At 39.2% G+C, this 20,806-nt stretch overlaps 1 protein-coding gene across 1 annotated transcript in view; it reads right to left on the minus strand.

Annotated features, from left to right (window-relative positions):
• The window catches only part of CCDC175 (coiled-coil domain containing 175), an 88,727-nt gene that overhangs the window by 44,479 nt on the left and 23,442 nt on the right, over positions 1-20,806 (minus strand). The window contains exons 7-10 of the mRNA XM_049897877.1: positions 11,576-11,685; positions 10,735-10,816; positions 7,994-8,130; positions 3,219-3,329 (exon numbers count right to left, since the gene is read on the minus strand). Of these exons, the coding sequence (XP_049753834.1) occupies positions 3,219-3,329; positions 7,994-8,130; positions 10,735-10,816; positions 11,576-11,685 (440 nt within the window). The remainder of the gene's footprint in view (positions 1-3,218; positions 3,330-7,993; positions 8,131-10,734; positions 10,817-11,575; positions 11,686-20,806) is intronic.

The following is a 20,806-nucleotide window of genomic DNA, read 5'->3' on the forward strand; positions in this document are numbered from 1 at the left end:
TGCAGCAGTATATCAACAGGGAACTGCCAGAAATTCAGGCTGGTTTCAGAAGAGGATGTGGAACCAGGGATATCATTGCTGATGTCAGATGGATCCTGGCTGAAAGCAGAGAATACCAGAAGGATGTTTGCCTGTGTTTTATTAACTATGTTAAGGCATTTGACTGTGTGGATCATAACAAATTATGGATAACATTAGGAAGAATGTGAATTCCAGAACACTTAATTGTGCTCATGAGGAACCTTTACACAGATCGAGAGGCAGCTGTCTGAACAGAACAAGGGGATGCTGAGTGGTTTAAAGTCAGGAAAGGTGTGCATCAGGGTTGTATCCTTTCACCATATCTATTCAATCTGTATGCTGAGCAAATAATCTGAAAAGCTGGACTATATGAAGAACGGGGGCATCAAGATTGGAGGAAGATTCACGAACAGCCTGCATTATGCAGATGACACAACCTTGCTTGCTGGAAGTGAAGAGGACTTGAAACACCTACTAATGAAGATCAGAGGCCACAGCCGTCATTATGGATTGCACCTCAACATAAAAAAAAAACAAAAATCCTCACAACTAGACCAATAAGCAACATCATGATAAACGGAGAAAAGATTGAAGTTATCAAGGATTTCATTTTACTTGGATCCATAATCAACAGCCATGGAAGTAGCAGTCAAGAAATCAAGAGACGCATTGCATTCGGTAAATTTGCTGCAAAGGACCTCTTTAAAGTGTTGAAAAGCAAAGATGTCACCTTGAAGACTAAGGTGCACCTGACCCAAGCCATGGTATTTTCAATTGCATCATATGCATGTGAAAGCTGGACCATGAATAAGGAAGACCGAAGAATAATTGACACCTTTTTTTGAATTGTGGTGTTGGCGAAGAATATGGAATATACCATGGATTGCCAAAAGAACAAACAAATCTGTCTTGGAAGAAGTACAACCAGAATGCTCCTTAGAAGAAAGGATGGCAAGAATGCGTCTCACATACTTTGGACGTGTTGTCAGGAGGGATCAGTCCCTGGAGAAGGACATCATGCTTGGCAAAGTACAGGGTCAGCAGAAAAGAGGAAGACCCTCAATGAGGTGGATGGACACAGTGGCTGGAACAATGAGCTCAAGCATAACAACCATTTTAAGGATGGCGCAGGACCCGGCAGTGTTTCGTTCTGTTGTACATGGGGTCATTATGAGTTGGAACCAACTGGACAGCACCTAACAACAACAACATCTTAGTTCCATAAGGTTAGTCTCTTCACTGTCCTATATGCATATCATGTATCTCCTTGTGTGTGGTAACATTATTTCCTTATGTGATTAGTAAACAGAAAAAAATCTGACCTGCTTTTAAAGGCCGAGCTCAAAGGTTAAATCCTTATATAACAAAGGACCCTTTGACTACACTTTCTTTCTTCTCTGGATGTTTTTTATAATCTACACTTTATTGCCTTATGCCCCATTAGTCGGTATGTAGAATGGTAAGACATTTATGTAAGGAATTTTGACAATAATTATAAAAATGAAAAATATGTGTTCCCTGTAACCCAACTGTCACAATTTTATTACACAGAAATAGTCACATAGGTGGACAGAGATATGTTAAAGGGTATTACCTCCAAAAATTGTGATACAGGTAAACTGGAAAAAAAACTAAATGTCCATCAAGAGAGTATTGAGTAAATAAAACATAATATAATCTGTAAAAGAAATATTGTGTGGTTGGAGAAATGAATGAAGGAACAGGTCCCATATATATGATTTAAAAAATTTTTGAAATGGTTTCAAACTCAACAGAAAAGTTAGAAAAATTGTGCAAAGAATTCCCATACACTCTTCACCAACTTCTCCAAATGTTAACATTTTACTATTTATTCTGCATGTTTCTATAATGCTTTCAAATCCCATAAGGTCTAAGTCACTATTATGCTTTCAAAATACATATGTTTAATCACCCGTAAACTTAGAAATAGAAATATGTCTACCCTGGTGAGGCTCTCTAACATTGGCTATGAATCAATAGAAACCTGTAAGTTATCAGAAAGTTATTTAGAAAACTTCTGGGCTTAGACATAGGCGCATGTGAAGAATGACAACCTTTAAACTAATTTGACTTTGACCTGCCATGCTGTAACAAGAGAAAACACAGTTAATCTTTGTAAACTAGCCTTGAGATATAAGTTTAAACAACTTTCCTAACCTCTAACCTTGAAGAAAAAAAATGTGACATTCAGCTAATTTCTAACCCTGGAGAAAAGACCTAACATACTAGTCTTTGACATCACTCTGGCCTTTATTGCATGAGGCCGTGGTGAGACTTTCACCTATAAACCCTGAATTTCTGCTCTTTCACTGAGAGTAGGCAGCAGCAAAGGGATCTTTCTCCAGTCTCTTACTGTCTCTGAAGACCGAGAGCTTGGTAACACTCTGCCCACTGCCACTGACCCCAGACTCAAGCTACCAGGGACCTCCATGGATTCCAGTTGTGGTCAAGCCTTTCTCCCTAGACCTCTTGTTAAAGGCAAAAGCCTTAAGTCTAAAGATTTGGACTCTAACCATTGAGTGAACATTGTAATTGTTAATTCTGACTTTCTGGTTTTAAATGAATGTTGTGAGGTCTTACTTGCATGCCTTGCCATGACTACGTTGCAATAAACTAAAAGAGTTTATGCATGATAAACCTGAGTATCTCTCTGTTAATTTTCTAAGATAAAATCCTACACAATATTATGTTTGTTTTATCATTCTCCCAGATATAATTTTAAGTGGAAAATATCCAGTTATAGAAGAGTACAATCCTATTTAGGAGAATACATATACACATTTATTCTCTAAGTTATATATTCCTATATTTGACTTTTAATATCTGATACAGGCATTATTTTTCTTACTGGAAAAATTAAAGTTATTTAGGATGGCAGAAATGAACACATGGGCAGTTAGTGTTGTGACAATATTCAGGGGCAAGCTTGTCACTAGATCCCCCACCTAGTTGATTCCTTGCACCCAGCAGCCCACCTAGAACTCAGAACCTGCCTTTCCCTTTAGTGAAAGAATCAACGGTAATGACTTTTTTGCACTGTGAAACAGAGAGAGCTAATTATAAACTTCTTTTTCTGTAGTATATTAGAAATTGACATAGACTTATTGTTACCATTTATTTAAAAATACGTGCAGAGGAAGAATAAAGATTAAACATTCCAAAGGCAACAAACATACCGATGAAGCTCTTGTAGGGTGATGAGTCCTTCTTCCATATTTTTGATGTCTACTTTTCTTTGTGCTAGGAAGTTTTCTTTCTGAGCAATAAATTCCAATTGTCTCTGATTTCTGCCATGAAAAAAACAAAAACAAAAAAATGGGGTTATCATATGTTGAGTGTTGGAAAAAATCATTTTTAACTCTTCAGTGTGAGAAACTATGTGCTCACAAATAAGAATTGAAGAAGTACTTTGCAAAGTTCAGTTCAGTCACCTGGCCAAATGAATGAGTAAATAAAACAAATAAACAAAATATTTTTTCTGGTAGAGACTAAATCTAAACTTATGCATAAAAGTTTCACAAAATTTATAAAAACTTCCAAGCCATGGAAAGGGTGCTAATTGCAACAGTAACCATGAAATTGAAACCACAGAACAACAACAATAACCGTTCTAGTCACATTCAATCCCCCCGAGAAGGGCAGGTCTCTCCTAACACCCTCATTCACCCTGTTATTTCCTTTTGGGAAAGATGAAGGAGTAAGATCAAGTTTGCATAGTGGCTCTCCCTCTTACTAGCAGTGTGACTTTGGATAAGAAACTTCACCTGTGGATGTGCCTGTAAAATGGTGATCACAATACCTATCTCGCCTGTTTGTAAGGATTAAGTCAGTGCAGTAATAGATTATTATATAATTTTACGCTTATGTTAAAAGAAACTGAGAACTTCTGGTAAACGCAGCTGTTTGACATTAGACTTAACCCTTCCCAGAAACTTGTGATAGTCTTAACTCTTTCCAGAAACTCTGATAAAGATTTAACCCTTCCCAGAAACTAAAAACTCATGATAAAGACAGTCCTGGGGAAAGTTATGCTAAGAATTTTTAAATTGCAAGGTTAGAAAGCACCTAATTGCAAATAATGAGATAAGCCATAATTAGCCTATAGAACATAGACACACAAACTTAATAAACCAATCCGAACTAAAGCCTCACTTTTAGATTGCCCCCTACAGCCAATTAAGTGAATGACAACCAATCATTTCAAATTTTCTTTTTGGGAAGCCCCCTAACAGTTTGTACTGTTTATAAACTGATCAAAATTGTAACATGACAAGCTCATCTCTTCAGAGAGGTGTCTCCCTGCTCGAGAACAGTTTTCTCCGTTGATAAGTCCTTCTTTAATTGACTTGCTGATCAGAGATTTTTCTCTTGACTCTTGCAAGATTTTATTCTGTAATATTCACTGAGCAAACCCTGGTAAATGGGCATGTCCTGGGGTTATACTGATGGTAAAACAGAGTGACTGCCTTTATCTCTTCGTAGCCCAGTGGGAGAAAGGGTGTTGTACCTGGTGGATTACAATAAAGAGGAATGGCATCAGAGGGATGTTTTAGGAGGACTATTCTGGTGGGAGGCAGGAGGATGAGTTAGGGGTGATAAGGCAGAAGGCAGAAGAACATTTGAGAAGCGTATCAAACCAGAGTGGCTGAAAGGGCTGAAAAGAACGGAGTAGGAGAGGAGGATATGATGTATCTCAGAGATATTCGGGAAGTGGAATTGATAAGCTTGGTGACTGAATGGAGTCCAATGGGTGGCAAAAGGGGATTTCCTGGAAGAATTTCCCAGTCTCTGGGTTAGGGGACTGTGTCAATGACAGAACCATTCTCCGAGATAGGGAGACGGGGTACAGCCAGTTTCTGATGAAAGATGGGAAGATCTGCTTTAGAAATGTTTATAAACACCACACATTTATAGAGCACCTTGGTGCTAAGCACTCAATCGCAGTTTTTGAATTGCAGAAGATACAATTTAGTGGGTGTACGATTACAGTGCCATGTTTTATATGCCAAAATTAAAAAAAAAAAAAATTCCAAATGAGTACCTCATTCAGCATAGGGAGTTTTAGGGAAGACTTCTCAAAGATATCTGTGGAATATCTGCCGTATTAGTGTTCTATTGCTATATAACAAATTATGAGTGGCTTAAAGCAACACTGATTGATTATTTCACAGTTTTCAGGAGTTAGAAGCCCAGGTACAGCATGGCTCAAATGGGTTCTCTGCCCAAGAGCTCACAAGGCCAAAATCAAGGTGTAGGCCAGGCGATGACTGCTATCTGGGGTTCAGGGTCCCTTTCCCAGCTTGCTTGCTTGTTGGCACAATTCATTTTCTTCCCACATTTTCCATGTTGCTCCTTCCACTTTCAAGCCAGGAATAGGGGTCAAGTCCTTCTCAAGCTTTGAATCTTTCTTACTTTTCCTTCTGTTCTCCTCTTTAGCTGGAGAAAACGCCCTGCTTTTAAATTCTCGTGTGATTAGACCAGCCTATCTGGATCACCTCCCTAACTTAAAGTCAATTGTGCCATATAACAACGTGATGTATTATTACATTCACAGGTTCCAGGGATTAGGGTGTGACATCTTTTTGCGGTGGAGGGGTGAGACATTATTCTGCCTACCGCACCTTCCAAATAATGAAGTGGTGAGCAATCCAACATATTTGTCTAGAGTCCATATGGAAAGCATTTTGCTGAATCTATCAATTGTGATGTCAGCAACATAGAGGTAGAAGTGGAAACCATTTCCCTTTCTGTCCTTCATCATTCCTCCCTCACTATCTCCTATCTGCCCTCTAACCCAAACGAAACCAAACCTATTGTCTAGTTGATTTAGATTCATGGCTACCATGAATTGTGCTCTACTGGGTTTTCTTGGCTGTAATCTTTATGGAAGCAGATCACCAGGCCTTACTTCCGCAGTGCCACCGGGTGGGTTCAAACTACAAACAGTTGAGCACAAGCTGTTTTTACCACCCAGTGACCCATCCCTCTAAACTAGGAGGGTCCTAAACTGGAGCCAGAATATTGGGATTGTGGGAGGAAGCAGTGTGAGATAAAAAAGACAACCATGGTCCCCTTTTCCACTGCAGGTTTCCCAGCCTTAGGGATGCCTGAGCTAAAGGAGTAGAAAGGTTTTAAGATTGATCAGAATTTGAAGTTTTGGTATTATATTTATATATCTATAATCTATGTATAGATTATATATCTCTGGACTTTTTTAGTTCCTGGGAAAATACTCCTTGTCCCCATGAGACTTTCTAGAGAAACTATGAGATCTACCTGTGGTAGAGAGGGATAAAAGGGCAGCAGTAGAAAAATAACTTCTCCTTCTTGTACCCTACTAAGTCCAGTTTATTGATTAAATGCTTGTGGGATCCGAGGCTCTGAAGGAAGGCTATGCTGGATCTTGGGGCAGAGAGGCCTTGGTATCTTGTTAGTGGAGAGCAGTGATGATTTGAGATTTCAGGAAGTCATCTGGCCAGAGGCAAAGAGACCAGTCTGAAAAGATAGGTTTCCATTGGTGGGAATGTGGAAATGCAATAATTACTGCTAATCGAATCCCTGGGGGAAGTTAACAAGAATTATGTTATAAGATCATATAAAAGATTGCTAAGATGCAATCTGAGAATGTAACATTTGTTACCCAAATCAGGAAACAATAATCAAGACAAATGATTAAAGTCTTACACTAGAGGTTTAAATTCAAAATCGAAATTCCCACCTAAGAGTTTCTATAGGTTCTAAGAAGTAGGTAAATACTAGCTGAGTGTAGGGGAAAGAGAATATGGTAAAATGCTTGAGGAGAGTGGAATCATGGAGATTTCAAAGAATAATGTCAATAAATATATAATCCTTAAATATAATTATGATAAAATTTGATAGTTAAATATAAATAGTCTAAGTCTAAGGACATCGCGATATCATTTCTGCAGACAACAAGTTCCAGGATAGCAGAGAATGGTTGTGTTTTAAAAATCTGGTGTTCTTCCTCTACCTCCCTGCGCATAAAACCAGACACTTTCATGAGCGCCTCAGTATTTGTTGAATAAAGTGAATGAGTATTGTCTTGAATATCTAATGCTGCTATAATGGAAATACCACCAGTGGGTAACTTTAACAAACAGAAATTTATTTTCTCATAGTTTAGGAGGCTAGAAGTCCAAATTCTAGGGGGAGGCTTTCTCTCTCTACAGGCTCTGGAGGGAGGTCCTTGTCTCTTCAGCTTCTGCTTTCTAGTTCCTTGGAGACCTCCATGTGCCTTGGCATCTATCTTGCCCATCTCTGCTCACTCGTTTGCTTGTTTAATCTTTATATCTCAAAAGAGATTGACTCAAGACACAGCCTATACTAATTTTGTCTCCTTAAGATCACAAAGACAATTCATACCCAAATGGGATTATACCCCTGACAAAGAGGTTAGGATTTACAACACATACTTTTGGGGGACACAATTCAGTTCCTAACAAGTATGTGAATGTAATTATGCTGAATCTGTTTTGGGGAGGACTTCAAGTACTTAACAACATAGTAATAGCCATCATATTAAGTGTAATTCACATTTGGTGAATTACATTTTTCATTGCCTTTCAAATCTGGTTTTCCTTATTCTGGTCAAATTTTCTTTATTCCATTTAAGTTGACCTGGAACTATTACCAATTTATGAAGATTAAATGACAACAAGTAAAAGCAGTAATTATTCTTTCAACAATCTGATTTGGAAGCAAAAATAATGCATTTGGTTAATAGATTTGATCTGATTCAGATGAGGAAAGCTTTGTGCCTATAGGGGCCCATTAAAAAAAAATTAGGGGAATGTTTATTTATTGTCGGGGAAAGAATATTTCATTGTTATCAGTAGATTTTCCAACTAGGTCACCACCGCGAATAGTAAGGAAAGCACTCCCTAACTATAGCGTGTTGATTTACATATACGGCTCATGGGGAGAAACATACTCATCATGGATTTTTCTTTTCCTAAAAAACATCTCATCCTCTTCACCTAGGACGATCTTAAATTGTCTGGCAAGAGTAGTTAGTTTCTCTCGTAGCTCTTTATTCTCTGAACGACCTTTGTTCAGTTTTTCAGCCATCTAGAGAAAAACAAAAATATTGAATAAGAGGACTTGCTTCACAGTTCCTTTGAGGTAAGTCAGGGTCAGGTGGGCAGCTCTCTGTAGCACTGGGTATATTGTTGAGTATACAGCAAATATGCCATGAATACTGAATTATTTAATTTTATATCAAATATACAACTGCACATTTTGGGGCCTTGGCTATAAGTTGTTATGACAAAAGTGTAGAAAGGTAGTAAACGTTGATATAAAACTATTGAGCAATAATCCAAATTGCAGTAAGAAATGGGATTAATAAATTATAATATTCAACAAGCTCTGTGTGAGCTTCTCCCAGGACATGAAAAACACTAGGGGGAAAATATAACATGAACAGGAGCTCTTGCTCAAAATCACATTGATTAGGTATTATGCTTGCTTTGCGTTAAATATTTCTACTTGAGGACAAAAAATGGTACTCATCAGTGTTCTGAATGAGGTAAGAATTTTGTGCTTGGATGCCTCCATTGAATTGATTCAAATTAAGTAAGAAAGTTAGGTATAGTACAAATGGTACACTGGATAGGGTGAGGGCCACTAGAACAGTTGAATTAAAAAAAATCTTAAAAGTATTGAAAAACTAACAAGATAATGAGGAATTATTAGGCCTAATTCTAGGAGAAACCCTCAAAATATCTTTTGCCCTGAGGACATTTATTGATATGGCAGGGAATTGGTAGCAATAAAGAGTGACATAACAGATGTGAAAAGGTACCAAATAAAATTATCAATTGAAGTATACAATAATTAAAATAAAGTGGACTTCATCAAAGTTAGTAAATTACATTCAGCAAAAGACACTATTAACAGAGTGAAAAGTCCAAGCACAGAGTGAGATAGATATGTACATAAATACCATACATTTAGAGTACATATGCTGTTCCGTACTTGAGTAATATTTCACAATAGAAAGTCTTTTAAAAGTTAGAAAGGGATTTAATGTCATCATTGAAATTGCCCAGTGACTCGTGAGAATATGACTGGATGTCACCAAGAGCCCATAGTACCTGCCATAGTGGAAATAATGAGTCAAAACCCTGCCCCTTTGAAATGGTCACTAAGTTGTACCTATTGAGCTTGGCTAAAAGTTGCATATTGAAGGCAGCCCTTTACATTTGCCTCTTTGATCAAGTCAGCCATGCTAGCTTAGGGGTCCTGAACTGTTCAGATAGTCATTATGGCTGAAAGCTATAGAACTTTGAAGTGAAAGCTGCCTAACCATTCCTACAACAGAGAGTAAATGGTAAGTAAAAAACTCTGCCTAGACAACGGAAGACAATTTAAAGCCAACCTTATTCAGTTTCTGTCTTTTGATATCTTGCACCTTCTATCTCCTTGCAATTAAAAGAATCAGAGGAGGCTTAGGCCAGAAGGGAAGTTATTCCTAATGCTGGCAGATTCCAAAACCAAAAACAGAAAGATATTGAATTGGTACAAATCATTCTCTGGGAGACAACTACCTTTGATGGCCCTGCTGAGCCTCAGGATGTGGCTCTAGGCCTCAGAGGAAGGGAGGAGCTATGCTTTCTAAGAGAGAGGGAAGAATTTGGACGTGGAGTCGTAATATATCCTTGAGCAAGAAAATGGACGAGGAACCGAGAAAGAAAGGAAAGGAGGTCAGTAGGGAGGCTTTGGGCTTTGCAGCTGGATTTTTCCACGTGATCATTGAAATTTCCAGAAAAATTTGCAGTAGATCATGAAATGCTTAGTGTTATTAAATTTCTCCTAGAAACCAGTGAAAGGTATGAGTTTTACCCCCTTGTGGACTTAGGGACAGAACAGAGGTACAGGAATAAGGCAGAGAGTACCTGACACTAGAAGTCAGGAATATTGAAGTTAAGTATGTGTATCTGAGGCGAAAAGGGGACACCAAGGACGTTTCACCTTCCACACAAGGACCCAGGAGAATCTCAACTGGATAAGATGTGCGTGTGTATTTGTATGGGTGTGTATTCCTATCATACATACTGTTTTATCATTTGGTGTTTGTCACTCAATAATATACGGTGCACAATACTATTATTTAACCAAGGTCCTTTTTTGAGGGGCTGTAATGGTATCCCCCAATTGTCCCCTATCATAACGAATGCTTATCTGAATATCTTGTGGCTAAACCCTGGTTTACATCCGTGATTACTTATTTATGATATTTCCTTTAATCTAAGTCTAAAAAATGTCTAGAGAATTCTCCTGGGGGCTAAATCTGACTCAAATACCTTACTAACATGATTAAGTACAGAGCATGTTGCTATACTTCACAGGGGCCACACAGCAGAAAGAAGGTCCTAAATTTACAGTAATTCACATAGAAAATGTCCATTAGTCATGGATATTCCTAATGAAAACTACCATACCCACATGAAAATTTATCAAAAAACAATTCATCTTCACATGGACAACCTTTGCTCTTTCATACACTTAAAGTACTTTGAGAGGGAATAAAAATTTAAATCAATTACTACAAATGATCATGACCATTATTAGCCAATTAAAAAACCTACTTTTGGAAAGTTTCACACTTCTCAGCTATATTTAAAATAAATTCTAATTATAATCCAAAAATCATCATTTCTGTCTTTCTACCTGTTTTATCTTCTGCAGGAATTCATCTTTTTCATAACCAGATATATCATTTAGTTTTTCCTTATGATTCTCAAAAAAATGTCTATAACGAAGAAGCCAAAACAGAGTCATATTAGGAAGTATTTTCCAGCAAAGCCACATTTACTTATAACATCAGAAATTTCCAGTCTACAAATCCTCAAGCAACATACTTATTCGTATTTTCCTAAAATTAAAAAAAAATTCTTTTACACTTTTGAATTGATGAATAAGTACATTATTTATTCATTTCAATTACTGACTATATAATCCTCCATATTTTCTCTTGATCACCTGAAAAACCAAAAAACAAACTCAATTTCAACTCACAGTGACCCTATAGGCTAGACTAGAACCGCCCCGTAGGGTTTCCAAGGCTGTAAATCTTTACAGAAGCAGAATGCCACATCCTTCAACTGTGGAGCAGCTGGTGAGCTCAAAATGCTGACCTTTTCGTTAGCAGCTGCGTACTTAACCTCTGTGCTACCAGGGCTCCTTCCTCTGAAAGACTGGTAAAGTTTAAAATGAAAAGGTGATCATATAATAATTTAGTAAATTAAGAGAATATAATTTTCATCTCCTATTAGGGAAACCCTGGTGGCATAGTGATTAAAAGCTACAGCTGCTAACCAAAAGGTCGGCAGTTCAAATCCACGAGGCGCTCCTTGGAAACTCTATGGGGCAGTTCTACTTTGCCCTGTATGGTCGCTATGAGTCGGAAGTGACTCGACGGCAACGGATTTATTAAGGAAAGGTTTTTAAAAACTTAAACAGAATATTAACATCTAGAAATGCTTCAGTAAAAATAAAGTATCACACTTACATTTTATCCTCCAATATCTTACAGACTTTCTTCAATTCTTCTACCTTTGTTTCCCATTCCTTTATTGATTCATGTAGTTGTGCTATCTCTAAACTGTGATCACTTAGAACCTATTGAAAAATTAAAAAAAATACGACATCCAGTAACCACTAAATAGTTCTTGACAGCAGCTCAATTCCACTAAATATTTATACTGTGCTCAACTTTTATATTGGAGTTGTCCTTTAGTAGAAAAATTACATTGTAATTGTTTCTTCATTCTGAAATCATCAGAAACCACCCAACATAATAAATTTTTGTGGGGGGGAAGGACCAAATATGGCAGTGAGAATCTGGAAACTAGAAAAGAACCTTTCAAGACATGAGTTCACTTTATTGTCTAATGTTTTTAAAAGTTAAATAAATCCAAGGCAATCTATAGATTCAATGCAATACCAATCATAATTCCAATAGCTTTCTTTGCATAAACAGAAAAGCCAATCTTCAAATTTATATGAAACTACAAAGGACCTCGAATAGTCAAAACAAACTTGAAAGAGAGTAGGAAGATTTGCAGTTCTCAATGTCAAAATATATTATAAAGCTACAGTAATCAAAACAGCCTGGTAGTAGTATAATTATAGACATACAGAACAATGGAATAGAATTGAGAGTCCAGAGATAAGCACATACATCTGTGGTCAATTCATCTTCAACAAGGGTGCTAAGTCCATCTAATGGAGAAAGAATACTGTATTTTTACACAAATAATGCATGTCTTCTTCGTTTGTTTGCCAATCGTGCCCTCTCCCTGCAAGGTATTTTCGTTAAGCATGCTATGCTAAATTTTTTTTTTACAGCACCTTGTAAAAAAAAATTGGCATAGTAGCATTTAGGAAAATATCTTGCAGGGTGAGAGTGCAGGTGGCAAACATAGAAGGCATGCATTATTTGCATAAAAAATTCGGTAGTCTTCAACAATGGAGTCTTAGCTATAACACCAAAAATACAAGTAACAAAAGACAAAATAGAAAAATGGGACCTCATCAAAATTAAAAACATTTGTACATCAGTGGACTTTATCAGCAAAGTGAAAAGACAACCTCCAGACTGGTAGAAAAAATTTGGGAATGATATATAAGGTAAGGTTTTAACATCCAGAATATATAAAAAACTACTACGAGTTAAAAATAGGCAAATGAACAGAGATCGAAGTTGATTAGTTGTTACCAGGGATAGGAGGGAAGGGGAAATCGGGGTCATTGTTGAGGAAGCATTGAGTTTCTGTTTATGGTAATGGAAAATTTGGCAATAACATTGGTGATGGTTGCATGACATGATTAGTGTAGTTAGTGTCACTAAACTGTACATATGAAAACTCTTTAAATGGCAAATGTTGTGTTATATGCATACATACATACATATATGTGAGTGTGTGTGTATGCCCATATGTTTCAGTTTGTCATACTGTGGTGGCTTACATGTTGCTGTGATGCTGGAACCTATGCCACTGGTATTTCAAATACTAGCAGTCACCCATGGTGGACAAATTTCAGCTGAGCTTCCAGACTAAGAAGACTAGGAAGAAGGACTTCGCAGTCTACTTTTGAAAATTGGCCAGTGAAAACTTTATGAATAGCAGCAGAATATTGTCTGATATGGTGCTGGAAGATGAGCCCCTCAGGTTGGAAGGCACTCAAAATATGACTGCGGAAGAGCTGCCTCCTCAGAGTAGAGCCAACTTTAATGATGTGGATGGAGTCAAGCTTTCTGGACATTCATTTGTTGATGTGGCATGACTCAAAATGAGAAAAAGCAGCTGCAAACATCCATTAATAATAGGAAAGTGGAATGTACAAAGTATGAATCTAGGACAATTAAAAGTAAAAAATGAAAATGGAATACATAAATGTTGATATCTTAGGCATTAGTGAGCAGAAATGGATTGGTATTGGCTATTTTCAATCAGACAATTACATGGTCTACTATGCAAGGAATAACAAACTTGAAGAGGAATGGCGTTGCATTCATTGCCAAAAAGAACATTGCAAGATCTATCCTGAAATATAACACTGTCAGGGTAGGATATTATCCATACGCCTACAAGGAAGACCAGTTAATACAACCATTATTCAAACTTATGCACCAATCAGTAATGCCAAAGATGAGGAAATTGAAGATTTTTACCAATTTCTGCAATCTGCAATTGAACAAACAAGCAATCAAGATGCATTGAAAATTACTGGTGATTGAAATGTGAAAGTTGAGGACGAAGGTTCAGTAGTTGGAAAATATGGCCTTGATGATAGAAATGACAATGGAGATCACACAATAGAATTTTGCAAGATCAATGACTTCTTCATTGCAAATAACTTTTTTCAACAACATAAGTGGCAACTGTACACGTGGATCTTGCCAGATGGAATACACAGGAATCAAATTGACTACATCTGTGGAAAGAGACGATGGAAAAGCTCAACATCATCGGTCAGAACAAAGCCAGGGGCCAACTGCAAAATCGACAAGTTCAAAAAAATAGGAATAAGTCATTGAGAGCCAAAATATGACCTTGAGTATATTCCGCCTGAATTTAGAGACCATCTCAAGAACAGATTTGACCCATTAAACACTAAAGACCACAGACCAGACGAGTTGTGGAATGACATGAAGGACATCATACTCAAAGAAAGCAAGAGGTCATTAAAAAGACAGAAAAGAAAGACAAGACCGAAATGGATATCAGAAGAGACTCTGAAACTTGCTCTTGAGTGTAGAATAGCTAAAGGAAAGAAGGGAGGAAGGAAGAAATGAAGTAAAGGAGCCAAACAGAAGATTTCAAAGGGTGGCCAGAGAAGACAAAGCAAGGTATTATGACAAAATTTGCAAAGACCTACAGTTAAAAAACCAAAAGGGAAAAACGCACTTGGCATTTCTCAAGCTGAAAGAATTGAAGAGAAAATTCAAGCCTTTAGTTGCGGTATTGAGGGATTCTACGGGGAAAACGTTGAATATAGGAAGCATCAAAAGAAGATGGAAGTAAATACACAGAGCCATTATACTAAAAAGAATTGGTCAACGTTCAATCATTTCAGGAGATAGCATACGATCAAGAACTGACGGTACTGAAGGAAGAAGTCTAAGCTGCACTGAAGACATTGGAGAAAAACAAGGCTCTTGGAATTGAAGGGATACCAATTGAGACAGCTCAACAAACAGATGCGGTGCTAGAAGCAGTCACTTGTCTATGCCAAGAAATTTGGAAGACAGCTACCTGGCCAACTGACTGGAAGACTTCCATATTTGTGCCCATTCCAAAGAAAGGTGATCCAACAGAATGCAGAAATTATAGAACAATATCATTAATATCACACACAAGTAAAATTTTGCTCAAAATCCTTCAAAAGTGGTTGCAGCAGTACATTGACAGGGAACTGCCAGAAATTCTAGCCAGATTCAGAAGAGAATGTAGAACGAGGGACATCATTGCTGATGTCAGATGGATCTTGGCTGAAAGCAGAGAATAGCAGAAAGATGTTTACCTCTGTTTTATTGACTATGCAAAGACATTCGACTATGTGGATCATAACAAATTATGGAGAACACTGAGAAGAATGGGCATTCCAGAACACTTAATTGTGCTTATGCAAAACCTGTACATAGAACAATAGGCAGTCATTCGAACAGATCAAGTAGATACTGCAGTTTAAAATTAGCAAAGGCATATGTCAGTGTTGTATCCTTTCACCAAATTTATTCAATCTGTATGCTGAGCACATAATCCGAGAAGCTGGACTATATAAAGAAGCACATGGCATCAGGATTGGAGGAAGACTCATGAACAACCTGCAAGATGCAGATGATACAACCTTGCTTGCTGAAAGTGAAGAAGACTTGAAGCACTTACTGAGGAAGATTAAAGACTATAGCCTTCAGTATGGATTACACCTCAACATAAAGAAAACAAAAATGCTCACAACTGGACCAATCAGAAACATCATGACAAAGGGAGAAAATATTGAAGTTGCCAGGGATTTAATTTTACTTGGATCCACAATCAATGTCCATGGAAGCAGCAGTCAAGAAATCAAACAACATATTGCATTGGGCAAATCTGCAAAAGACCTTTTAAAAGTGTTAAAATGCAAAGGTGTCACTTTGAGGACTAAGGTGCACCTGACCCAAGCCATGGTATTTTCAATTGCCTCATATCCATGTGAAAGCTGGACAATGAATAAGGAAAACCAAACAAGAATTGATACTTTTGAATTACAGTGTTGGTGAAGAATATTTAATATACCATGGACTGCCAGAAGAAGAAAACAAATCTGTCTTGCAAGAAGTACAGCCAGAAGGCTCCTTAGAAGTGAGGATGGTGAGACCTCATCTCATGTGCTGTGGACATGTTATTAGGAGGGACCAGTCCCTGGAGAAGTACGTCATGCTTAGTAAAGTAGAAGGTCAGCAAAATAGAGGAAGACCCTGAAGGAGCTGAAGTGACACAGTGGCTGCAAAGATGGGCTCAAACATAACAACAATTCTGAGGACGGGGTGGACGGGGCAGTGTTTCATTCTATTCTGCATAGGGTCACTTTGAGTCAGAACCAACTAGACAGCACCTAACAACAACATGTGTGTGTGTGTGTATACATTTACAACAATAAAAAATAAAATAAATCCATATTCTCATAATCATCTTCAAAATGCTAGAATAGTATTTTAACAAAATTAAAACAAATTGGGTCTTTTGCCTTAATTGGTAGTTATGTTCATGTTGGAAAAAATTTTCTTTCTTTTCAATTATCTTTAGGGAATGGAAAAATTGGACACTGTGAAAAGGTTATAGCTTGATTTGAAAGTAGGAAATGTATATGGAGAAAATTCATGGTCAAACAGACATTTTTACAGTGTAGGTTTTTTCCCCTAAAAAAAGTTTTTACAGCTTTTGGTCCACAATCAGTATTTCACATTATCTCACAGTCCTGAGGCTCATGGTGGGGCCTGGTGCCCAGGAAGGTCTCTGGGTGGGGACCCTGTGCAGTTTTTGGTAGGGGGGAAAAGGTAGGGGGTGGGGTAGTCTAGCTGGTTACAGGAAGAGGAGCAGAGCTGGGGGCTATATAGTGAGTGACCTTTAAAACCAACTGAAGGTCTGAGAGGGTGGGCAGGGGTGGGTGTCTGGCTTTGCCTCAACCACTCCTAACACTAGGCTCCTGGGAGGGGTCAAGATTGGTGGTCTGAGGGTCCTGGGGAAATCTGGTCTCTTACAATGCCAAAAATATCCTAGGACTGTGACCTGACCCTCTCCAGGGGACCTATTTCCCATTACTCCCCCCACCCCACCCCCATCTCCTTCCCTCGGAAAAACAAATGTTTTTTTCTTTCTCTAAAAACCATCTGATGCCTCTGTGGTCACAGAAACCACAAACTGATGAGCAGAGAAAAGGCAAGAGAGGGAGATGCAACCAGAAACCACTCTGAGCTGGTCTTTCCCCACACCCCCCAGCCCCCACCCCAGCTGGTCCTCATTGTCTCCCTCCCCTCCCAAGCTGGTCCTCATTGTCTCCCTCCCCTCCCAAGCTGGTCCTCATTGTCTCTCTCCCCACCCACCCCCAGCTGTCCTCATTGTCTCCTTCCTCCCCCACCTCCCAGGTCTCTTTCCTCCCCTACACAGCTCAGGCTAAAGCCTGCTGGGAAATCTGCTGCCTGGATGTGCCCTGGCAGGGACCCCATCTCACACACAACTGGATATAAGCTTTGCCCTTCTTGCCCTCAGCCTGGTCGTTCATGCCTGCTAAGGAATCAAGGGAGTTAGAGACAACACCCCCCCACCCCCACTCCTGGTCTGCTCCCACCCAGCTGCTCACAAACTCTCAGCTGGCAGCACTCACAGATGTTAAAAAAATAAGACAATATCATACAAAAACACAAAAACCCAGACAGGGAGGTGATGCGGGAAGAAACCATTTACAACACGTCAGTAGCTTCCTCCTGGTAGTAGAGGGAAAACTCAGGAGCCTCCCGCAACTGGTCAGTCAGTTGCTGGTGCCTGCTAGAGCCCTGTAGGCTGCTGGGCCTTGCGGGCAGTACTTGGGGTCGTATATCTGCTAACCCAGGCCAAAGACTTGGGTTGGTGCCCTGTGTGTAGCCCATCTGCAGGGACATGGAGGAATTGTGACACTTGTCAGTGCCCAGCTTAGTGCCAGTTGCATCCCTGAAGCCTTCATGCCCACCTGACTTGTACATTTGTTAATGCCCAACTGGAAGCTGATGGCTGAATGGTCCATCGGAAGCAGAATGTTGTTCTTAGGGTCATAGAGATGTCATCTCATGCCTATCATACCCTACTGCCTGGCGTATTTGTGGGTGTCCATGTGGGGCCTGATGACACACTAGCCCACCTTCATGATGGCATTATCAAAGTTCTGCTCTTGCTTCTTTGAGTATTTGATGCTAATGTCCACGCTGCTCTGCAAGCCCTTTGTCTTGGCCTTCCCCACTAGGGCAAGAAGAGACACTTGCATCTAGGTCATGTTCCCACTCTCACAGAGATTGTTGGCCTAGGTCCATGGGGTTTGTGACATAGCTGACTATGGCCTTGAGGACATTGGAGAGGTTTTCCAGCTGGTGCCAATTCTGCACGGAGTGGTTGATCTTGGGGTCCAGCCTGGCTGCAGCTTGTTCATGAGTGTGTATAATTCCTTCCTTCAGGTCTTCCAGAATCAGGCCGATAGAAAGCCCCATAAATTCCTCAATTTAGCTGCAGAGCTGTACCTTCTTTCTATTTGATTCTTGACCTCGGCTGAGCGCCTGTACAAGGGACTCTTGTTGAACTGTGTGGAGTGCATGGCTCGCAGCAGTGGCTAGCAAGGTGTGCAGACTGGACAGGAGAGGCTACAATGCAGTTTTGGGATAAAGAAGAGTGAAATCAAACATGTCAGGGCCTTGGGTGTGTATTCCAGCTTGTGAGGGAAGATGGAGTGGAGAGAGAGGTTGATCCAAGGGAAGGTTCCTCTCATATGCCTCTTCTGTCACACTTAGAGTTAACATGGACAGATTATTTAATGCCACCTCACCCTGAATATGGAGCCCTGGTGGTACAGTGGTTAAGTGTTTGACTGCTAACCAAAAGGTCAGCAGTTCAAATCCACCAGCCCCTCCTTGGAAAACTTATGAGGCAGTTCTACTCTGTGCTATAGGGTTGTTATGTGGCAGAACCTACTCGATGGCAGTGAGTTTGTTTGTTTGTTTGTTTGTTTGGTAACCCTGAATATACTGTGGGATCAAACACCCGTGGGAAGCATAACGGTGCCCCAGACATGCCAGGTGGGAGAAGTGAGTGGAAGCTACCCCAAACTATTTTTTTCTCTGAAGCATATGACTAAACATCTGGGCCATTGATAGTTCCAGAGTTAACAATATTTACATTTGGGGTCTGAAATCCCAGAACGGTGAAAGGCCTCTGATAAATCATCAGGATTCTAGATGCTTAAGGCCCATCAGGCCTGACTTCTATTATCACAAGCCCTCAACACTCCCTGCCTCAGACATGCAGGCTGGCTTGAGAATCACGTATCATTACTCTTTTCTACCAACATCAACTTGACCTGGCTGCAAAGTCTTCCAAATTAATGATACCATGTGAAGATTCATCTGAAATTCTGTGTGAATTTCCCTCAGCCCATAGGCACACAATGCTGCTTTCTAATCTCAGCCAATAATACAGTGAAACCTGTGAGAGCTGGAACTTGACAGGACTGTCTTGTTTTCCCTGGTCTTGTGAATTTTCCATCTTTGACAGGGTACAGTCTTACCACTTTTCTATCACTCTCTATTACAGGTAAAAAAAATAGTTGGAAATATTTGAGTTTTCCTTCTCTGACAGGTTTCCACCTTACACAGGCTCCAGCTTTCACAGGTTTTACTGTAACAATAATAACAATGGTAACAACAACCTTAACCAAGTATAAGCCCCGTAGGCATGACCTCACTTGATCCCCACAAAAACCCATTGAAGCAGACAATATTACTCTGTTTCAAAGGTGAAGAAACTCCAGGTTGGTTGAGCCAAGATTTGAGGCCAGGTCTGTGGGTTCAAGTCTGTGCTTTAAACATCGTTGGCTAGTTCAGAAGTAACTAAGATGTGGCTGGTAGGGCAGGTGCCCTGGGTGCCGCTTGAGGAGGAGGCTAATGAGCAGTTTCTATTGGCCATTGCAGTTTCCACTCCCAGCTCTGAGAGACCATTCGACAATTTAAAACTAGTGGCTATAGGCATTATTTTCTGCAGATATGCCCCTGCAAGCAGTAAGGGAGGGGTGCAGGCCGGATTGTGGGAGGTAGAGAAGGACGTTTTGAGGTGAGTTCATGCCTGTCACCTTCAAGCCTTGCCTCATTTGGCCTTGGAGATCTTTGGCGTGCAGGTTCAGGAACATATATTCCATTTTCCGAAGCTAGGTTGGTGGGATGCTTCATTTATCATGTCTTAGACACAGAATAGGGCTAAAACTGGAGGTATGCGCTTGGGCATGCAGGTAAAATATGTTTTATATAATCTCTATATGATCTCCTAACCCTAGCCTGACCCTACACTGTTGAAATTTTAAAACAGAATTACAATGATCTTCTTACATGCACATATCTGAGGGAAATTTTTTATTTTACTAGTACTGATTTGTAATTGGATGTCACAATATATTGTAATTAAAATGATCAGAACCCCCTCCATATAAAGTATAATGAAATTAACCCCCTCAAAAAAAATTTTTTTTATATAAAGTATAATGAGATTAAATAAGCATCCTGATAAGAAACTTGATATTTCAATATTATTTTACCATATAGTTTTATACATAAAAGAAATACGATAAGAACACATTAATTCAACTAATTGTGGTAGAAGATTAACAGCTCTGTTTTAGTTAACGTAGAAGTCATATTAACATTAACTATTTCAATTACATTCAACTCCGTAAGATTTAGTTTTCTCATCTTTAAAATAAGGATAATCCTCACAAAGTACTCATCACAGTGGTGGCATTCAATACAGGTTATCACTTTTTTTTTTTTTAACAGAAGTTCAGAACACTTAAGTATTTTGTAATTTAAATAGACAAATGGTTCTTTTTCCGTATTAATTTTACTGTAACTAGTCTAAGTAGGGAGCCCTCGTGATGCGGTAGTTAAGAGTTCAGCTATTAACCAAAAGTTCGGCAGTTCAAATCCACCGGCCACTCCTTGGAAACCCTGCGAAGGCAGTTG

Source organism: Elephas maximus, chromosome 10 (genome assembly GCF_024166365.1).
Source record: "Elephas maximus indicus isolate mEleMax1 chromosome 10, mEleMax1 primary haplotype, whole genome shotgun sequence".
Taxonomy (NCBI): Eukaryota; Metazoa; Chordata; class Mammalia; order Proboscidea; family Elephantidae; genus Elephas; species Elephas maximus.